The sequence below is a fragment of the Notolepis coatsorum genome (genome assembly GCF_963971535.1).
Source record: "Notolepis coatsorum genome assembly, chromosome: 17".
Taxonomy (NCBI): Eukaryota; Metazoa; Chordata; class Actinopteri; order Aulopiformes; family Paralepididae; genus Notolepis; species Notolepis coatsorum.
Window position 1 is genome coordinate 94275089 of NC_140181.1, and position 20981 is coordinate 94296069.

The 20981-nt window shown below is 45.2% G+C and overlaps 1 protein-coding gene across 1 annotated transcript; it reads left to right on the forward strand.

The window, feature by feature from the left end:
- Positions 1-10785: 10785 nt before the first annotated feature.
- Positions 10786-12437, forward strand: cebpb (CCAAT enhancer binding protein beta). Its single transcript, XM_084333305.1, has one exon. It carries the CDS (start codon positions 10989-10991, stop codon positions 11919-11921), a length of 933 nt encoding a protein of 310 aa, XP_084189431.1. The 5' UTR covers positions 10786-10988; the 3' UTR covers positions 11922-12437.
- The last annotated feature ends 8544 nt before the right edge of the window (positions 12438-20981 follow it).

Sequence of the window (20981 nt, forward strand, 5' to 3'; positions counted from 1 at the left end):
ATTTATGGCATAGGGACATACAGGTATTTAGTACTGTTACATTTGTGACATACGAGATTCAAATATACAGTACTGTTACCCATAGATCCTGACAGAGTATATACATATGATGGGGAGGGGACTGTACATTAGGAGGGGGTGGGAGAGAAATATACATACATATACATACGGCGGGGAGAGAATATATACATGCGGTGGGGAGGAGACTGTCTATTAGGAGGGGGTGGGGGGTTTGGACATTTATGGTGGCCAGTTTCGAATTGCAGCCTCCCGTAGGTGCTCTTTATGAGCGGTTTTGAATGTGGGTAGGGATTCACATTCCTTTACAGCTTTGGGTAGGGCGTTCCACATTGATGTGGCATAATTGCGAAACGTGTTTAGTCCCTTGTTTGAGCAGAATCTGGGTTTAACATGATTTGTTGAGCTTCCTCTGGTGTTGTGGTCATGGTATTCACTGAGGCCCGGACTGGCCATCGGGAGCACCGGGAGTGCACAGATTAAAAAAAAAATTATATATTAAAAAAAAAAATAATAATATTATTATTTTTATCTTTTTTTTTGCCAGGCCATTGTTTCTAGTTGTGGCGGCGGCGCGGCGCGATAGTTAGATAACCTAGGTGGGTGGGGAACAACCAGGATTTCACTGTCTGCGACAGAGTTGGAGAACTATCTGACTCTCTCTCCCTCACGGGATCACACACACACAATGGAGCCGTGCTGCCGCTTGTGATTGGTGGAGGCGGGACCAGGCGATACAACTGATTGACAGCGGAGGCGGCGAATGGAATGGCAGACGGCACTCCGATGCAGAATAACAGCCAGGCAATGAGCCAGGTAGTGAGGGACTCGGGAGAGATAGAGTAAAGCGAAAGTCAATTAACGTTGATGTCAAGATGGACAGTGGAAGAAAGAGAAAGGGTGGAGGAGAGAGGGATAAAACAAAGAAAAAGAAAGGCCCTTACAGGAGAGAGTGGTTAACTGTATTATAATAGTAAATAGAAAAATATGTTGTGCTCTTGCTTTTTTCTTTTTGAAGGTGGAGAGAGTAGCATTGCTAGTGCCACAACAGTTTTATTTGAGTAACAGTACATTGTACTAAGCAATTGTTGGCTCATTAGTTTGTGATTCACATGCACTAAAATTCACCAGAATGCAGGAAATTAAGTCTTTGTAACAAAAAATTTCCTGGTTGGGGACCCCCAGACCCCCGCTTAAAAAGTGGCCTGATTGGGGCTATATTTCGCGCTATATCTCCCGGTATGAATTATTTCCCCAGTCCGGCCCTGGTGTAGCGTATCTTGTAGACCAGGCCCATTGCAAGTTGCTGTACTCTGTCGTCTACTCTAAGCCATCCTAGGTTGTCAAAGTGGGCAGGGGTGAGGTGGGTTCTAGGGGTAAGGTCAAGTAGAAGTCTGACCAGTTTGTTTTGTTTTTAGTGCCTTTGAGGTGCTTTGGTACCATGAGGTGCAAGCATAGTCGTAGTACCCTTGAATGAGTGCTCCTGCCAGAGTCTTTAGGGTATTCTTGTTTACCAGAGAGGAGATCCGGTACAAGAATCTAGTTCGTTGGTTGACTTTCTTTATTACATTGGATGCCATTTTGTCACAGGAAAGATTTGCCTCTAGGATGGAACCCATGTAGGTAATTTCATCTTTCCTTGTGACAATATTGTCACCCACTGTAACTGAGAAGCCGTCGGTCTTGCTGAGTTTGTTATTTGAACCGAAGAGAATGGACTCTGTTTTGCCCATGTGTAATGATAGTTTGTTATCAGCGAGCCATATGCAGATTTTGCCTAGTTCCGAGCTGAGGGTTTTTTCAACCTGCAACTTGTTCTTGTCAGAGACCAGCCGGGCTGAGTCATCCGCAAACAGGAACAAGTTGCAGTCACAAGCTGATGACATGTAATTTGCATAAATTAGGAACAGTAGCAGTCCTAGTATGCTTCCTTGTGGAACACCACAGCTCACTGTGAGGGGGGGGATAGAGTACCGTTTACCTCCACCATCTGTTCTCTCCCCTCCAGGTATAGGATTGCATCCAGCTCACTGATAAACTATCAAAACCAATTGCTTTTAGCTTGTCAATCAGAATGGAGTGATTGACAGTGTCGAAGGCCTTTTGTAGGTCCAGCATGACCATGCCGCAGTATTTGCCCGCGTCCACCTCTTGTTTGATGTGGTCGTTCAAATAGAGAAGGCATGTGTCAGTGGAGTGGGATGTTCTGAAGCCAGATTGGAATTCGTAGATTAGATTTTTTCCCGCCAGGTACTTTTCGACCTGTTCGTAGACTATTTTCTCCATGACTTTCGAGATGGAGGTAAGAATAGAAACAGGGCGGTAGTTGCCTGGGTCTAATTTGCTGCCCTTTTTGTGCAGAGCGGTCACTCTCGCAATTTTGAAGTCCTTGGGGACGTGTCCCTGTTTTATGGAGAGGTTTATTATGTGTGTGATAACTGGGGTGATGGCGGCTGCTGAGTCTCTGAGGAATTTTGAGGGGATGTTGTCATGGCCAGTGGCCTTGTTAGGTTGGAGGGCGCTCAGTTTTTTGAGTACCTCATCGGTTGTTACCATTTCTAGTTTGAAGTCATCTTTGCGGACCCCTAGGTTTTTGTAGTATGCTACTATGTGTTCTACCCCATAATGCCCTGAGTGGGAGGGTAGTTTGTTTACCAGTGTTGTGGCTATGTTTGTGAAGAAGATGTTTAAGTAATTGGCTACATCCAGCTTGTCTGTGATGAGCGTGTTGTCCGTCTTTATGTTTATGTTTGAGAATCTGGTTTTAAGTTTTTTACTGCAGCCTAGTTGATTATTGAGTAATTTCCAAAGTTCACATGGTTTGTTTTTGTTTTCCTCAGTTTTGTCATTGATGAAATATTTTTTTGAGGTTTTGATCATGGTGCTTATGTCATTTCTTAGTCTGTTTCTTTGAATGTTTACCTACTCCCCATACACATGCGCAGATTGTCAACGGAGTCTGGATGACGCGAGGCGACGCACAAATTAATGTGGACTGTTCCATCAGAGGGGGAGCTTCGGTGGTAGTGTGAGTGGCTATAGACCACTGCACTTAAATATAAACATTAGTCTACTTGGAGACTGAATGAATGAATGAATGAAAACTTTATTTAACAGATTGCAGAATGGGTACAATACAGTATGGCTCAATACACACAATTGTTAAGGGGATGCAGACCAGAGAAAGACGTTTGTCTTGTTTACATCAGGGTCCCCCATTTTCAATTCATACTTCATAGTGAATGAATGTGTTGAGTTTATGTGTTAATATGATAGTATGTAACTGTTTAACTGTTCCACAAGAGGGCGCTATAGGCGTAAGGAGACGCAGCTGTTGTGGTTGACGTCAGGTAAGAGGGTATAAAAGGGATTGTTCCCTCCCCCTCGATCTCTTCCTCATCTACCTCTCACAGAGAGAAGGTCTCATGGTGCATATGCAATGTGAAATAAACCACGCTGATTAAAGGCTAAAGAAGGACCCTTGTCGTCATGAACATATTATTGTTGCTCCCCAGGTGACTCTGTCAACAGGTTATGGGCCCAGATCACGGAAGAGCAAAATAATAAGGGTAGCTAGTTAGCTGCAAAGTATAGGATAGGTTAGCAGCGGGAGCACCGCGTGGCTAAGGCTAACGGGCAGCTAAAGCTACGCTACCATCAAAAGAGGATGGCGACCAGAGGAAGGAGCAAGTGGCCCTCGTTTAACGGAAGGGCAGAAGACTACGAGCTCTGGGAAGAGCGAATGTTGTGCTGCATGCACGGAGTGGGGCTGAAGAGAACCATCTTGACGGCCCCCACGGGAGAAGTAACGGCGGAAGCGCAAGCCCAGGATATCAAGCAAAATGCTGATGAATACTGCGAGTTAGCACCACTCCTAGACGACACAAGCTTGGGGCTGATATTCCGTGACACAAAGGACAAAGGCAGAGAGAGCCTAAAAGTGTTAAGAGAACACTACATCGGATTGTATGCCTCTATATAACACTGACCGCGCTGAAGAAAGCGAACACAGAGACTGTGACTGAATACATCATCAGGGCTGAACAAATCATCACAGCGCTTAAGAGTGCAGGAGAAGCACCGAGCGATGGATTAATGATGGCGATGGTTATGAGAGGACTACCGGAGATGTATAAACCATTCACACTGTTGTTGACACACGGTTCAGCGGACATGTCGCTGGGGGAGTTCAAGGCCAAGCTGCGGAACTTCGAGGCCTCAGAAGACACACACCCGGTCACGGAGGAGGCAGGAGAAAGGGTGATGAAGGCCCGAGCAGCGCCATGGATAAAGACCGGACCCCTGACGGAGATGGCGTGTTGGCGCAGTGGAGAAAAGGGTCACCGAAAAGACAAATGCACAAAAACAGTCTGGTGCAGTTTCTGTGGAACTTCGGGACACGCCGACAAAGTGTGTAGAAAGAAGCGCGACCAGAGCGCTCGGTACGCGCACGTGCAAGATGGCGGCTGTGGACAAGATGGCAGCAACGGTGGACGTGAGGCGAGTCGAGACGACGCCTGGAGAGCAGCGGGAAGAGAAGACTTCATCTTCGGGGCGCAGACAACATACGTCACCCAGTCAACGCAGCAGCAGCAGGTCCAAAGGAAGGGACTGATCGTGGACACAGGTGCGTCGTCCCACATCATCAACGACAGGAACCGATTCAAGAACTTTGACAGCACCTTCGAGCCGGAGAGACACAGCATGGAGCTGGCAGACGGGAAGCGCACATTCGGGTTGGCGCAGGGGAGAGGAGACGCACAGGTATGCCTTATAAACAGTGAGGGGCGCCGGTGTACAGTGATGTGTGACGTTAAAGAACGCTCTCTACATACCCTCGTTCCCACAAGAACTATTCTCTGTCAAATCTGCTACTGCAAACGGTGCCAAAGTGTTCTTCAATGAAGGTAAAGATGTTCTTGTAGAACCTAACGGTACGAGATTTAACATAGAGGTGTACAAAAGAATGTATTATCTACAAACAGAAAGTAACGAAAATGATATATGTAATGTCAGTCATGATATTCAGACATGGCATGAGATCATGGGTCATTGTAATTACGAGGATATACTGAAGCTGCAAGCGGTGACAGTAGGCATGCACATTAACGGTGAAAAGCATATACCTAACAAAGAATGTGATGTGTGTATAAAGGGAAAGTTCACTCAAACAAGGAACAGAGGTCCCACGGAAAAAGTAAAGATACCACTTGAGCTAGTTAACACAGATCTAGCCGGTCCAGTAAACAATGAGTCCATAGGTGGCTTTAAATATGTACAGTCTTTTACAGATGTGTGTACAGGGGCAGTGTTTGTTTACTTTGTCAAAGCAAAGGGTGACACACTCCAGGCCACGGAAAAATTCCTTGCAGATGTAGCTCCTTATGGCAACATAAGATGCTTGAGGTCCGATAACGGAACCGAGTTCACAAATAGAGAGTTCCAATCATTGTTGAGAAGGAATAAGATCAGACACGAGACGCCCTGTCCTTACTCCCCGCACCAGAACGGGATAGCAGAGAGGGAAGGACGCACTCTTTTCGAAATGGCTAGGTGTAAGCTAATAGATGGTAACTTATCCAAGAGTCTATGGCATTATGCGGTACAAGAAGCCGCTTACACCAGAAATCGGTGTTTTAATAAGCACACGGGCACCACCCCGTATACAGCACTGACAGGAAAAAGGTGTGATCTAGCCAGAATGCACACGTTTGGGTCAGTGTGTTATGCTTACCAGCAGGACAGAGGAAAGCTCGAGTCCAGGTGTGAAAAAGGACTCTTTGTAGGGCACGACAACAGCAGAGGCGCTTTTCTAGTCTACTATCCCGGTAAAGGGAAAGTGCAAAAACACAGGCTAGTAAAATTTGTCACAAAGACAACCTGTGAGAACGAGACACAGACACAGGAGCCAGAGCTGGACTCCAGAGTAGAGTGTGAAGAAAGAGAGACACCACAGCCTAGTGTACTGAGCACAGACATGCAGACAGACAGTCAACAACCCCCAGAGGATGATGACGGGAAGCACCCTAGGGTGACGTCACGTGCCTCATGCAGTGGGAGATATCCCTCCCGGGAAAATAAACCCCCAAAGTATCTGAAAGACTATGCCCAGAGAGAAAGTGATGAGGATGACAGTACACTTACCAGCATAGATTACTGCTACAGAGTAGGGAGCGGTGTACCTCAGACCTTTAAAGAGGCCATGGTGTCCCCTGAGTCAAGAAAATGGGAGAGAGCAATGGATGAGGAGATGAGGTCCCTAGAGGACAACCATACCTCTAACCAAGTTACCAGAGGGTAGACAGACAGTGGGAGGAAAATGGGTGTACTCAATCAAGGAGGGTATTGAAGGCCACGACAAGTACAAGGCCAGGTTTGTAGCTAAAGGCTACAGTCAGAGGGAAGGTATAGACTACGGTGAGACATTCTCACCCACAGCCAATCTGACCAGTGTACGGGTAGTGATGCAGAAAGCAGCTGAGGACAGTTTGATTTTACACCAGATGGATGTGAAGACAGCCTACCTGCACGCACCCATTGATAGGGAGATATATATGGAACAACCTGAAGGTTACGAGAAGAAAGGGGAGAAGCTAGTGTGTAAGCTAGAAAAATCCATTTACGGCCTGAAACAGTCTGGGCGAAATTGGAACGAGATGCTTCATACATGTCTAATTGAAGATCACTTCATACAGAACCCAGTAGACCCCTGTGTTTACTCAAAGGAGTCAAAAGAGTCAGGAAAAGTGATAATTGTGATTTGGGTGGATGATTTAATCATCGCAGCAGACAACACTAGAAACCTAGAACAGGTGAAAAGTATGCTCTCCACCAGATTCAAAATGAAAGACCTAGGTAGGTTAAAGCATTTTCTAGGTATGGACTTCGAACAGTCTGCCAGTTGTGTAAAAATATCCCATAATATTCCACAATATATATGTGGAAAAGATCCTGAAACGTTTTGACATGCAAGAATGTAGAACAAGGGAAACACCATGTGATCAAAAGCTAGACTACCAAGAGGATGCTCAGAAATTGACAGATGTAAAAATGTACAGAGAAGCTGTAGGTAGCCTCATTTATTTGACAACATGTACTCGCCCTGACCTATGTTTTGTAGTGAGTAAATTATCACAGCATTTTGCTGATCCCACAGAAGAGCACTGGATTACAGCAAAACATGTTTTTCGCTATCTCAAAGGCACAGCAGATAAACAGCTTTGTTTCAGAAAGAGCAGTGAGGGCTTAGGGCTTCAAGCCTATAGTGATGCAGATTGGGCGGCAGACCTCACAGACAGAAGAAGTACCACAGTGTATTGTGTGAGTTTGGGTACAGACAGCTCACTGGTTTCATGGAAAACAAAGAAACAGCCCACAGTGGCACTATCAACTTGTGAAGCCGAATATATGGCTCTAGCTATGACAATACAGGAATGTATTTATCTAGAACAACTGCTCGAAGGAATGGATACCTATGTATATAAGAAAACTGTTGTTTATGAAGACAACCAGGGAACTAGAAACCCTGTGTGCCGACAGAGGTGTAAACATGTGGATATAAAATATCACTTCATTAGATCTGTCATCAGAAAAAAAAGGATGACACTTGTTTACTGTCCTACAGATGACATGGTTGCAGATGCTATGACCAAGCCTGTCTCCAAACTGAAATTGAGAAGATTTGCAGAGGTCATGTTTGGTGTGTAAAATATTGCCTGTTATGTAATATTGACTGCCATATTCTTTTGATGTTTTGAACTGTATTTTTTTTCCTTGAAACGTTTTTTTTTTTTTTAAGTTGTACAGTATACACGTCATCCATAAGTGGGAGTGTTGAGTTTATGTGTTAATATGATAGTATGTAACTGCTTAACTGTTCCACAAGATGGCGCTATAGGCGTAAGGAGACGCAGCTGTTGTGGTTGACGTCAGGTAAGAGGGTATAAAAGGGATTGTTCCCTCCCCCTCGATCTCTTCCTCATCTACCTCTCACAGAGAGAAGGTCTCATGGTGCATATGCAATGTGAAATAAACCATGCAGATTAAAGGCTAAAGAAGGACCTTGTCGTCATGAACATATTATTGTTGCTCCCCAGGTGGCGTGTATGCTTTTACCAACGCAGTTGTGTTTCCGGGTTCCCGTTTTGCGCTCTGATTGGCCACTGACCTACACGCGTACGCCCCCCCTCGCTATCGCCTTTGGGGCGTGAGATATGAAGACAGATTTAACTGGGTATAGGAAGGCTGCGACAAGTGCGACAACAACCCAATAATAAACACTCGAAACAGCTATTACCAGACAATTACAACAGCAGTGGTGCCTGCTTCAAATGTCACGTATTATAGGCTATAAGCCCGTGTAGATCTATTCGGAATAATAAACATATACGCTCTCTAGCAAAACATGACACAATGTGATCCTATCTCCGATAGAGCGGCTGGTCGCAGAGACGCGAGTTGAACGAACACATCGGGAGGAGAATGAATGAATGAATGAAAACTTTATTTAACAGATTGCAGAATGGGTACAATACAGTACGGCTCAATACACACAATTGTTAAGGGGATGCAGACCAGAGAAAGACTTTTGTCTTGTTTACATCAGGTTCATTTATTCATTAATTCTCCTCCCGATGTGTTCGTTCAACTCGCGTCTCTGCAACCAGCCGCTCTATCTGAGATAGGATCACATTGTGTCATGTTTTGCTAGAGGGCGTATATGTTTATTATTCCGAATAGATCTATACGGGCTTATAGCCTATAATACGTGACATTTGAAGCAGGCACCACTGCTGTTGTAATTGTCTGGTAATAGCTGTTTCGAGTGTTTATTATTGGGTTGTTGTCGCAGCCTTCCTATACCCAGTTAAATCTGTCTTCATATCTCACGCCCCAAAGGCGATAGCGGGGGGGGGCGTACGCGTGTAGGTCAGTGGCCAATCAGAGCGCAAAACGGGAACCCGGAAACACAACTGCGTTGGTAAAAGCATACACGCCCCCAGGTGACTCTGTCAACAGAATGAATGAATGAAAACTTTATTTAACAGATTGCAGAATGGGTACAATACAGTACGGCTCAATACACGCAATTGTTAAGGGGATGCAGACCAGAGAAAGACGTTTGTCTTGTTTACATCAGGGTCTCCCATTTTCAATTCATATTGACATTTATGACATACTCATACATGACATTTATGGCATAGGGACATACAGGTATTTAGTACTGATACATTTGTGACATATACGGTATTCAAATATACAGTACTGTTACCCCCATAGATCCTGACAGAGTATATACATACGGTGGTGAGGAGACTGTACATTTGGAGGGGGTGGGTGGGTGGGAGAGAAATATACATACGGCGGGGAGAGAATATATACATGCGGTGGGGAGGAGACTGTCTATTAGGAGGGGGTGGGGGGTTTGGACATTTACGGTGGCCAGTTTCGAATTGCAGCCTCCCGTAGGTGCTCTTTAAGAGCGGTTTTGAATGTGGGTAGGGATTCACATTCCTTTACAGCTTTGGGTAGGGCGTTCCACATTGATGTGGCATAATTGCGAAATGTGTTTAGTCCCTTGTTTGAGCCGAATCTGGGTTTAACATGATTTGTTGAGCTTCCTCTGGTGTTGTGGTCGTGGTATTCACTGACCTTTGAGAAGTATTATTTTTTTTTTTTAAGATTTTTTTTTGGCGTTTTATCGCTTTATTGCTACTGGGCAGTCCAGTAGAGAGAGACAGAGGAGGAATGGGAGACAGAGTGGGGGGAAGACATTCGGCAAATAACGACAGGTTCGGGAGTCGAACCTCGCGGCTGAGCGCGCTATGTGGTTCGCCACTGGGCCGCCCCTACTTTGGGAAGTATTTTGACATGTACATGGGTACCTTGGTCGTGTAGTGTATCTTGTAGACCAGGCCCATTGCAAGTTGCTGTACTCTGTCGTCTACTCTAAGCCATCCTAGGTTGTCCATGCAACAACTATGGGCAGTTGTGTCAGGGAAGTAGCCTGGCCTATATAATGTGTGTAAGTGTAAAGTGTTTTAATAGAGTAATTAACAAAACAGGGACATTTAGAACTTTTTATAAATACGCTTTTTTGTAGACATTATGCTACAACATTACACCACCAGATGGCAGTAACTCCACATATCAATCACCCTGATTTTACCATCAGACTTTTCCACAGTAGGCTTCACTCGGTCGCAGGCAGGGGGCTCTGAAACCGAGTCAGACTAGGCTACAGTACACAGTAAGTACACAGTACTAGATTATATGAACTTGCAGATACAACTGAACAAATTAAAATGTGCTGCTTGCGTGGTATTCATTTATATATGTTATTATGCTATATTATACATTAGTTACGTATCCACTCTTTGATCTATACCTTCAATCTGGACTTCTGGTTTGACGTATAATATAATATAATAAATGGGCTTGAAACAGTTGTGCATATTTTCACGATTCTCATGTCCAGGTTGCTGTGCAGCATCTTTATTTTATTATGCAAGACAATCCTATTCTATTCGATGTTGTTTTGTTTTATTATATATTCTATCATGAATGTTTACCAGTTTTTTTTTCTTGTTTTTTTCTCTCTTTGAAAGTATGTCATGAAGAATATCGTTTGCGTTGTCCAAGAGCTTCACGCGTCACACCTGCAAGCCCCGCCCACTTGAGGTTTCTCAAACCTTGAGTCAAACCACCAAACCACTGCCTGCCTGTGCGCCCCGAGCCGTCTATATAAACCCTTCCGAGACATGATGAGGTATCATTCCACTGGACCAGAGCAAACGTTTCGAAATAACTATATTGTTTAAAGTAAAACTAGAGGACATTGTCAAACAGTGACACAATAGCTTGACAGATATTGCGCCACTTCACTTGAGCCACTCCAGTGTCAAGGAAACAACAAGAGGCAACATATTTCGGGCATTTGCCCTCCTGCGATCCGGCGGGTGTTAATCTCCATGGAAGTGGCCGGCTTTTACGACGGGGACAGCTTTGCTTTCCACGGTAGAAACGGCGTGATCAGCCCCGTCAGCTCCAACACTTACAGGCGGCTTGGCGACCCGATGACGGAGCTCGGCGGCATAGACCCGACCGAGAAGGCGATAGACTTCGGCGTTTACCTGGACGCGGCGCTGCACTGTCAGCCGCCGGTGGCCACGCTGCACCGCCAGCAGACGCCGCACCAGGGGGACGTGTTCTCGGCGTTCCTCGCGGAGGAGAGCAAGATCAAGAGAGTCGCGACTTTACACAACTACAAGAACTACCCGTCCGTGAGCGAGCTGGAGTCGAGTCAGTGCAACAACCTCATCAGGGGCCCGAGGGAGCAGCATTACGCGCTGGGCTACCCGGACGCGCAGCAGCAGGAGACCCGCGTGGACACCGTGTTCAGTCCCGAACTCAACGGGAGCCGCTACAGCAGGGCCGGTGAACGGGACGACAATAAAGAAGACGTGGTGAGGATGGACAACACCGGGTCGTCTGGTTTTGACATGAGGTCCTATCTCCATTACCAGTCCACCACTACTCCCAGCGGCAGCCTCGGTAACCTCTCCAGCAGCGCGTCCTCCACCTGCTCCAGTCCGCCCGGCACACCTGCGCCTCCCTCGGGTCCGGGCCACCGGTCGCCGTCGCACTCCGGGAAGATGTCCAGTGGCAGCAATAAGGGGAAGAAGCGCCTGAGCAAGGACAGCGACGAGTACAAGATGCGGCGGGAGAGGAACAACCTCGCCGTGAGGAAAAGCCGGGACAAAGCTAAAATGAGAAACATGGAGACTCAACACAAAGTGCTGGAACTGGCCGCGGAGAACGACCGGTTACAGAAGCGGGTGGAGCAGCTGGCCCGGGAGCTCACCACGCTGCGTAATCTGCTCTCTGCTACTGGACAGTGCTAGGGGCCCTTTGGGCGGGTGGCCCCCACACACACCTCTCTCTCTCTCTGTGGAAACCGGTAGCGATGCCCTGGTGTTACTGTGATGATGGACTCTAAAAAATCCGGCAAGTTACACTGAGAAAAATGTTCAAAATGGTACGCTTACTATATGGTGAACATATAGCTACCGTCAGTTTACAAGGACACTTTGAATGAGTGGAGATTGCCGGGTGCGTGGATTGCGCAACCATTCGTGATTCTTGACATGTCACATTCGCTTTATTCTCAGTCGTAATTTTGTGAATGCAGTATTTTCTGTGCAGGTTTTACATACATAAACGAGTGGATTTATACCTTTTCCCTATCTGGAACACTGGTTGTCAAGGGAAGAGTTGTACTGCAGTGAAATGATGCAACTCTTTGTAACAGTATTGGCAATGAATGAAATAAGTCTAATTATTTAATATTGAAGGTGAAATGCTTTAATTGTATTTGATATTTTATTGAATTAAACAGATTTATACTTTGTTTATATGAATTTGTTTAGCATTTTCTTCGTTTTTGTCCTTTTTAAAGCAGGTTGATGGTGTGTTATGTTATTCGTGCCTCCGGTCATCACGCACACAATTAAAGTCAGACTGCATAATATCCTACATGAGGCATATGTCTTTTGACTTCAAGATATCTTGTATTCAGAGATTATGCCTAATGTTATGCTAAAGAAACGTTGCAATCTCTTATTTCAAACCTGAGCTGCTATTTTAGGTGTTGTGTGTGAATTATTCAGACATATAGTCGCCAACATAGTCATGGGGAAGATGGTTCTGTTCTGGCGTGGCCTTTTATGAATCCAGTCACCCTTTAGACATTATTCTAATAAGGATTCTGATCTATTGACCCCATGCTGCATCTAGTTCCTGCTGAGCAACATGCATGATTGTAATGTCATTCTTACATAAGCGCTGTCTCGATACCAAAATATGATCACAAATAATGTTTGGAGATTGAGACGTGTTGGAGATTGTGAGACGTGTACTCCACTTCTATCATACATGTCGAGGGTCCGGATGACCGCCTCTAAATCATTAGTGTTAGTAGTGATTTTTTTTTTATCCACTTTTTCTCCCATTTTTCTATATTTTCTCCCATCCCAATTTCGTATCATCCAATTCAACCCTCCCCTGTCACGAACGCTGTTTCTTGCCTCCCACAAGCCGGCTGCAATGTGGACTAAGTCATACATAGCACAAGTCCCCTCCGGTACTTGAGGTAACAGCAGTCGCATCTTTTCACCTGCGCAGCTCGATCTCTCAGTGGCGAGGAGTAACGCGTGGGAGGCTCACGCTCATAGATATCTATAGCTCACGCTGCCCCCGACACTTCCTGATTCTACTGCGCAGGCGCACCAACCGACCTGTAGGAGTCGCTGTCCACAACGCCCGATCCCCACCCATCAGTTTCCCACCCCCTAATACGGCCAATGTGTATTAGTACGGACGACCAGCTAAACTGAAAGCAAATGTGGAGCGCTGGACTCTAACAGGCAAGCCCAGCGTCTCCAGATTTCATGGCGAGCGCCTTGCCCACTACACCACGTAGCCGCCCGCTAGTGTTAGTAGTGATTATTGATCTTGACCGATCAGATCCATGGTAAAAACGGCCAATGTTACTGTTTCACAGAGGAAAGAACGCATGTATAGGGGAAATTAAGGGTCTCTTTATTTTGACCATTATGCTACAAAATGCTGACAATTTTCTCCATTAAGAGGCTCTAAGACACAAAGTATAGCTGTGGATCCTGATGTGCAAACGCCAATTCACACTGAAAATCCTTTTTGCTGCAGGGAAAGAGAGAACGACTCAATCAAACTCCGTGCAGCAAAGAATTGTTGGCTTAATCTTTATCACACAGCTCTGTCAACATTCTGTTGGGTCCACTGACCCAGAGAACGGTTCAAGGCTGCATAGAAATTAATCAGCAACTAACCCCATGCCACCACCTTGAGAGTCAATACAGCAGGTTTGCCAGTGTTCTATAGCCCCTATTACACTCAGGTATCAAGTGGGGCTTGTCAGAGCCATGACATTTGCTTATTATATGATTTTTTTAAAGCAAGGGTTTAGAAATCACAATATGTTGATTTGACATCTTCCTCACCACGACACGAATCGCATACATTTTTATTTATTTTGCTGGATCTTATTTCTCAACCAAATAAGACCAGCAAGGCCCCACTTGACCCTGATGTTGAGAGGGAAAAAAGCCGCTATTTAACTATTTGCATGATGAATTGATCGGCTTAATTCATTGTCTGGGTTAGTTACATTGTTGGGTTAGTCGTCGTCGGTCAACAAGTTATCCGGGTCAAGAAACCTGTTATGCCTTCTGAGAGAGAGAGAGAGAAACACAGAGACAGACTGGCTGAGGGACTCCCACTATCATCAGAACATGGATATGCTGATCATTCATCACAATTCAGGGTGGGGAGTCTTCCCTCTGCCCCCCACGCCCTCCCCCCATTTACACTTGAACAAAGTTGAAAAACCCATTCTGCCAGTTTTTCAAGTGAGGCTGCATTCACTACACTGGCACCCAAAGAGAGACACACACACACTGCTGTGGAAATATAGGTCAAGCTGAAGTATAAACACAGCAATTTCGTGTATCATTATACACAGAAAAGTAGACCATTTGAAACCCAGTGGATTTCTCAACACTCTCCTCCATGATGAACAGCTAAGCTGTGGGGGGTGTTGCGCAACATCCTCTTGTTCCAGCGCATCAGTGAATTAAGACTGTTACACCCAGTGTAAAAAAAATAAGACAATGCTTTCCTCATAAATACACGGCAATACATTCTGTTTAGTTATTGCGGCGCCGGTACGGTTTTCAAAATGGCACAAGTGGGAATCCATGCTGTCGACACGGCCAAGATCAATATCAAAATCATATTCTTGTATAGCAGAATGGAACACACAGAATGTGTTGTTATTATTATATGTCATTGGTGTTTACCCTCGCATAATAGCTGAGGAAAAGAAAGTGCTTACAGTCTTGGCACACAGGGGTTTAGCCATTCCGAAGTTACATTCTTTCATGGATGACCTAGTAATTCCCTACAGGAGGCCCGTAGTCTTGCCTTGCTCCTGGATCAGGAGAGGGAAATTCCCACACAGCACAGCAGGATGACCTGGAACGCTTGGCCCAACCCACTTCAGATGTTACCGTCAATGGTGCAGTGACTGTCCGTAAACCCGGCGTTGCGTCACCCCCCCCCCAGCAGGCCAGACGCCCTCCCAAAAGACCTCCTCTGATAAAGCAATACAAACAGAGCACCGTGTTCCCAGGCATGTGCACACACACACACACACACACACACACACACACACACGCGTGTGCACACACCCAGACACACTTTGCACACACTACTTACACACTGTGATCACCCTATTAAAGTGTAGAGCTATTTTTGCATACATGATAATACTGTGACTATTATTGTACTGTAATGATAAGACTATTGTAGCCTGCTGCTGCAGTGTCATTTAAAATGGTAAACGGACTGCATTTATGTAGCAGCTTTTATCCAAAGCGCTTTACAACTCATGCCTCACATTCACTCACACATTCGCACACACAGACGGCAGAGGCGACCATGCAAGGTGCCAACCTGCTCATCGGGAGCTGTTAGGGGTTAAGTGTCTTGCTCAAGGACACTTTGACACATGCTGCCTAGGAGGAGCCGGAATCGAACCGGGAACCGTCCGATTACCAGACGACCGCTCGACCTCCTGAGCCACTGTCGCCCCACGAGATGAACGTTTAGTGCTACTTTATCCCGGCTGCTACTCGATGTCATTTGATTTCAAGCCTTATTTATCTTTATTTTACCTTTATTCTATTTTTATTCTATGTTTTCTATTTACTCATTTTATCCTACCCTATTGTCATTGTTGTTGCTGCTGCAAGGTCAAGGTCAAGAGCAAAGACCTTTCTTAGAGCAAAGAAACTAAGAAACTAAGATTTCACTCTGTTCTGAAAAAGTATTGGTGATGTAACAATAAAGATTCTGATTCTGATTCTGATGAGCACACAGACACACACACTCACACACACACACACACACACACACACACACACACACACACACACACACACACACACACACACACACACACACACACACACACACACACACTTCGTATACATTTGCACTACCTCTTCTACCTCATTTTTGCATTTTGTACATTTTAGTTTTGTACATTGTATATTTTGTATAGTGTTTGGTCATTACTCTTTTACTTTTTTACTGTATGAAGCACAATCTCAGGAGGGTCATATAGAACCAAGCATTTCACTGTTCGATGAGGGACAGTGTGGAAGGGATGCATGCCAGGCTGTCATGGTTGAGGGTGGAAGACAGACTGGCTTGTAGCATCATCCTCTTTGGTAGAAATATCTGTACCATGAGAGTGCCTATATGTTTAAACTTTATATACATAGATTATACATACTAAAGATCAACATGTTTATAATACCAGACATGCAGCTATGGAAAGAGTCACGCTTCCACTACCCAAATTAAAGAAAACTGTAATGTATAGAGCTATGTCAAACTGGAACAAACTGCCATTACATGATTTACATCTAACACATATTCATATTACCAGTAAGACAAGTTTAAAACAGCGATTTTACAGAAATAAATAATTTTATGATATACTTTTTTTTTCATCCAAATTAGGGCATTTGTGTGGTGGTAGGTGAGAATTGGGACCTCTGTCACCTCTCCACTTCTGTGGAGCTTCATTCATGTAGACAGACAAATTACTATCTTTACTGTCATTATTATTCTTTGTTTTGGTGTTGAATGAATGAATGAAAACTTTATTTAACAGATTGCAGAATGGGTACAATACAGTACAGCTCAATACACACAATTGTTAAGGGGATGAAGACCAGAGAAAGACGTTTGTCTTGTTTACATCAGGGTCCCCCATTTTCATTTCATATTGACATGACATACTCAACATACATGACATTTATGGCATAGGGACATAGGTATTTAGTACTGATACATTTGTGACATATACGGTATTCAAATATACAGTACTGTTACTCATAGATCCTGACAGAGTATATACATATGATGGGGAGGGGACTGTACATTAGGAGGGGATGGGTGGGTGGGAGAGAAATATACATATACAGCGGGGAGAGAATATATACATGCAGTGGGGAGGAGACTGTCTATTAGGAGGGGGTGGGGGGTTTGGACATTTACGGTGGCCAGTTTTGAATTGCAGCCTCCCGTAGGTGCTCTTTAAGAGCGGTTTTGAATGGTTTTGAATGTGGGTAGGGATTCACATTCCTTTACAGCTTTGGGTAGGGCATTCCACATTGATGTGGCATAATTGCGAAACGTGTTTAGTCCCTTGTTTGAGCCGAATCTGGGTTTAACATGATTTGTTGAGCTTCCTCTGGTGTTGTGGTTGTGGTATTCACTGACCTTTGGGAAGCATTTTGACATGTACATGGGTACCTTAGTCGTATAGTGTATCTTGTAGACCAGGCCCATTGCAAGTTGCTGTACTCTGTCGTCTACTCTAAGCCATCCTAGGTTGTCAAAGTGTGCAGGGGTGAGGTGGGTTCTAGGGGTAAGGTCAAGTAGTAGTCTGACTAGTTTGTTTTGTGATGTTTGTGATCTTGTTTTTAGCGCCTTTGAGGTGCTTTGGTACCATGAGGTGCAAGCATAGTCGTAGTACCCTTGAATGAGTGCTCCTGCCAGAGTCTTCAGGGTATTCTTGTTTACCAGAGAGGAGATCCGGTACAAGAATCTAGTTCGTTGGTTGACTTTTTTTATTACATTGGATTGGATGCCATTTTGTCACAGGAAAGATTTGCCTCTAGGATGGAACCCAGGTAGGTAATTTCATCTTTCCTTGTGACAATATTGTCACCCACTGTAACTGAGAAGCCGTCGGTCTTGCTGAGTTTGTTATATGAACCGAAGAGAATGGACTCTGTTTTGCACATGTGTAATGATAGTTTGTTATCAGCGAGCCATATGCAGATTTTGCCTAGTTCCGAGCTGAGGGTTTTTTCAACCTGCAACTTGTTCTTGTCAGAGACCAGCAGGGCTGGAGTCGTCCGCAAACGACTCAGCTTGTTGCTTGTACAATGTGCATGGAAGTATTGTTTTATTGTGATTGTACAATGATTTTATGTTTGAATGTGTTATGTTATTTTGAAAGGACCCCAATAAGAGTAGTTGTTACTGAGGTAACAACTAATGGGGATCCTAAATAAACTAAACTAAACTGTACTGTATGGGTACCTACGAATTGAAAATGGGGGACCCTGATGTAAACAAGACAAACGTCTTTCTCTGGTCTGCATCCCCTTAACAATTGTGTGTATTGAGCCGTAATACTGTATTATACCCATTCTGCAATCTGTTAAATAAAGTTTTCATTCATTCATTCATTCACCTTATAGCTTATATATGACAAATAAAATGAAACTTGAAACACACACTGGCCATTTGAATGTCTCTAGGATTTATTATTTTGTAATTGAAGGAATCTTTTATCACTTCAATATATTGTTGAGAGCACTCTGGTTACAGTTGTCTTGTGGCTAGTTGTTCCTCAAAAACGCTGTCCCTGGCAACATAATACGAGTGGTTCTGTGTGTGATCAGAACACTTCTCACATCTAATCCGCTTTCTTATTCAACTGGAACAAACTCTTATGTCCATTTATTGTTTCCTTTAAAACAGACCCATTTTTCTCAGATGCATCACTAATGATTGATACGACACTCCTTTATGAGAAGGTTGGTTGATCCTCTCTGATGGAGAGGAGCAACAAACACTGGTATTTGTTAATTTTTAAGGCTCTTATTGGCAAGGTATACCTCCTTATACTACATCATTATTGGAATGGAATTTTGGAACCTATGGATTCAGATTCAGATTCCTTTATTGAGCCATTTGTGTAAAACACATTGGTAATTTTTGCAGCAATACAGTGTATGCATTTTCTATCTTTTTTCACAGTAAACAACACCAACACAGACAAGAAACGAAACAGTGCAGTGGGGGATTAATCAATAAAGTACATATATATAAAGTGAAGAGTGCAGAGATCCAGTACGGACTAGTGCAGTGCAGTCAGTTGTGCCAGTGTCACTTGGGGGCAGAGGAGGGGGGGGGGGGGGGGACCTGAGGCATTGATCGAGCTTTCACAGCCTTTGGGATCCTCAGCCTTCTCCCAGAGGGGAGCAGGGTGAAGAGGCTGTGACCGGGGTGGGATGGGTCGGCCATGATCTTCCTCGCCCTCTTCAGCGCCCTGGAACCCGTTCTATTGACTGGCTGTGGTCCCCCGAGTTTGCTCTGAACAGGGTAAATCTGTATTTTGCTATGATGCCTCTAGCTCATGGAATGAACTCCAACAGTCCTTAAAGCTTGAGATTCTCCCCTCTGTTGCGGAGTTTAAAACATTACAGCAACACAGCTATTCTTACTTTTGTCTCGCTTTGTTGTCTTATTGGTATGATTTTATATGCTGTGTGATTTGATATGCCTTTTTGCCTTGCTTATTTGTGTATGTACACTCGACGTGACTGTACTGTAAGTGAGGGAAACCTCAGTTGCCTTTCGAGTTTAAATAAAGGTTTGAAATGGAATGAAAACATCCTTATTACATCCAAAGAAGTATTATGTACTGTATGCATGTAACACATGACACCCAAGGTTTACATTGTAATTGCCACAAACAAATGACAAACATAAACATATTCACATACACTGCAGAGACCCTGAAATGGGGTAAAACCGATGGGAAGGGGTTGTTGATGGCAGACACATTGCAAATAATTTTTAGTGTCTGTTCTGTTTCGTTATGGATCTCGCTCAGCATCATACTGCACTGTACTTCACTTCGTGCACGAGCACTGAATAAAAAATTCCACCATGTACCTTTACATCCCAACATTCGTCTGGCCACACCCCCATCCGCTTACCTTCATAAGCAGGAGTGTGGTCACCTACTCGCCTCCTTCTTCACTTTCACCACAAGGAAGTGCCTTCGGTAGATCCCCACTTGACGAGGTTGTTAGCTGAAGAAAGTTGAGACGTGTTTACATTGTGCTTATTTTTTTCTTCTCTCATATTTTCGATAGAAAAAACTAAGTCATAATGTCTACTCCGGAGAGTCGTGTTCGCAACGCTACTCTTCACCAGCGGTTCTCCATTTCCGCCTCCGTCGTGCGTCTTGGAGCGGGGCTGAGACCTCTCTCGTGGTCGGCAGCCACGCCCGGTAGGCGTCCGATGGGTAGTTTGCCTCTCCAAGGAGCTGGTGCACCGGTGCCGTCGCCTGTGCGATGGCCTGGTTCCGGCTCTGGTTCCTCTGTTTCCGAGGAATCGTCCGCTGTTGGGCGGCCGGTTCCCTTGGTTGCAGGGGATTTGAGACGCAAACATTTTGCGTCGGCTCGCTCCCGTCGCAAGATGGTGGCTTGCAGACGCGAACGGCCCGGTTTTCGTGAGTTGCTGGAGCCAGGTGAGGATGCGTCGTCTCTACATGCCCGATGGAAACAGAGGACTACATGACAGAGGCGGACGGGTTCTTATTTGAAGGCCCGGTGGAGACAGGTATCCCGCCCGTCCAGGTAACACTGGAGGGGGGTGAGATGTCTCCTTGGGGCGCCTCGTTCAAAGACGTTGGGGAAGAACCTCTGACTCGTCGGCGGGATGCCCTGCTATCAGCCACATCGGAGTGTGGCTCCTTGACCAGTAGTAGCCTGCTGTATGTGAGGGATGCGGGCTCGGTGGAGGAAAGTCTGCAGGGGGAAATGCAGGCTTTGTTTCCCGAGCTCATGGCGGCGGCGGCAGTCGCAAACGGCGTGCCGCTGCCGCAGCCACTGCCTGTTCCTGTCCCTGATGATCTCATAGGTCATCTATGGCAGCGTCGCCCGGTGAGAGGGGTGGACGTTGTCTACCCATTTTTCCCCTCAATGGCGGCCTATGTCCGTCAGGGCCAGGTGGTCTCCCACATCATAGGTCTTACTCCTGCCTACGTG

Coding starts and splice junctions, on each gene's coding strand:
- cebpb (XM_084333305.1), top strand. CDS start 10,989: ATGGAAGTGGCCGGCTTTTACGACGGGGACAGCTTTGCTTTCCACGGT.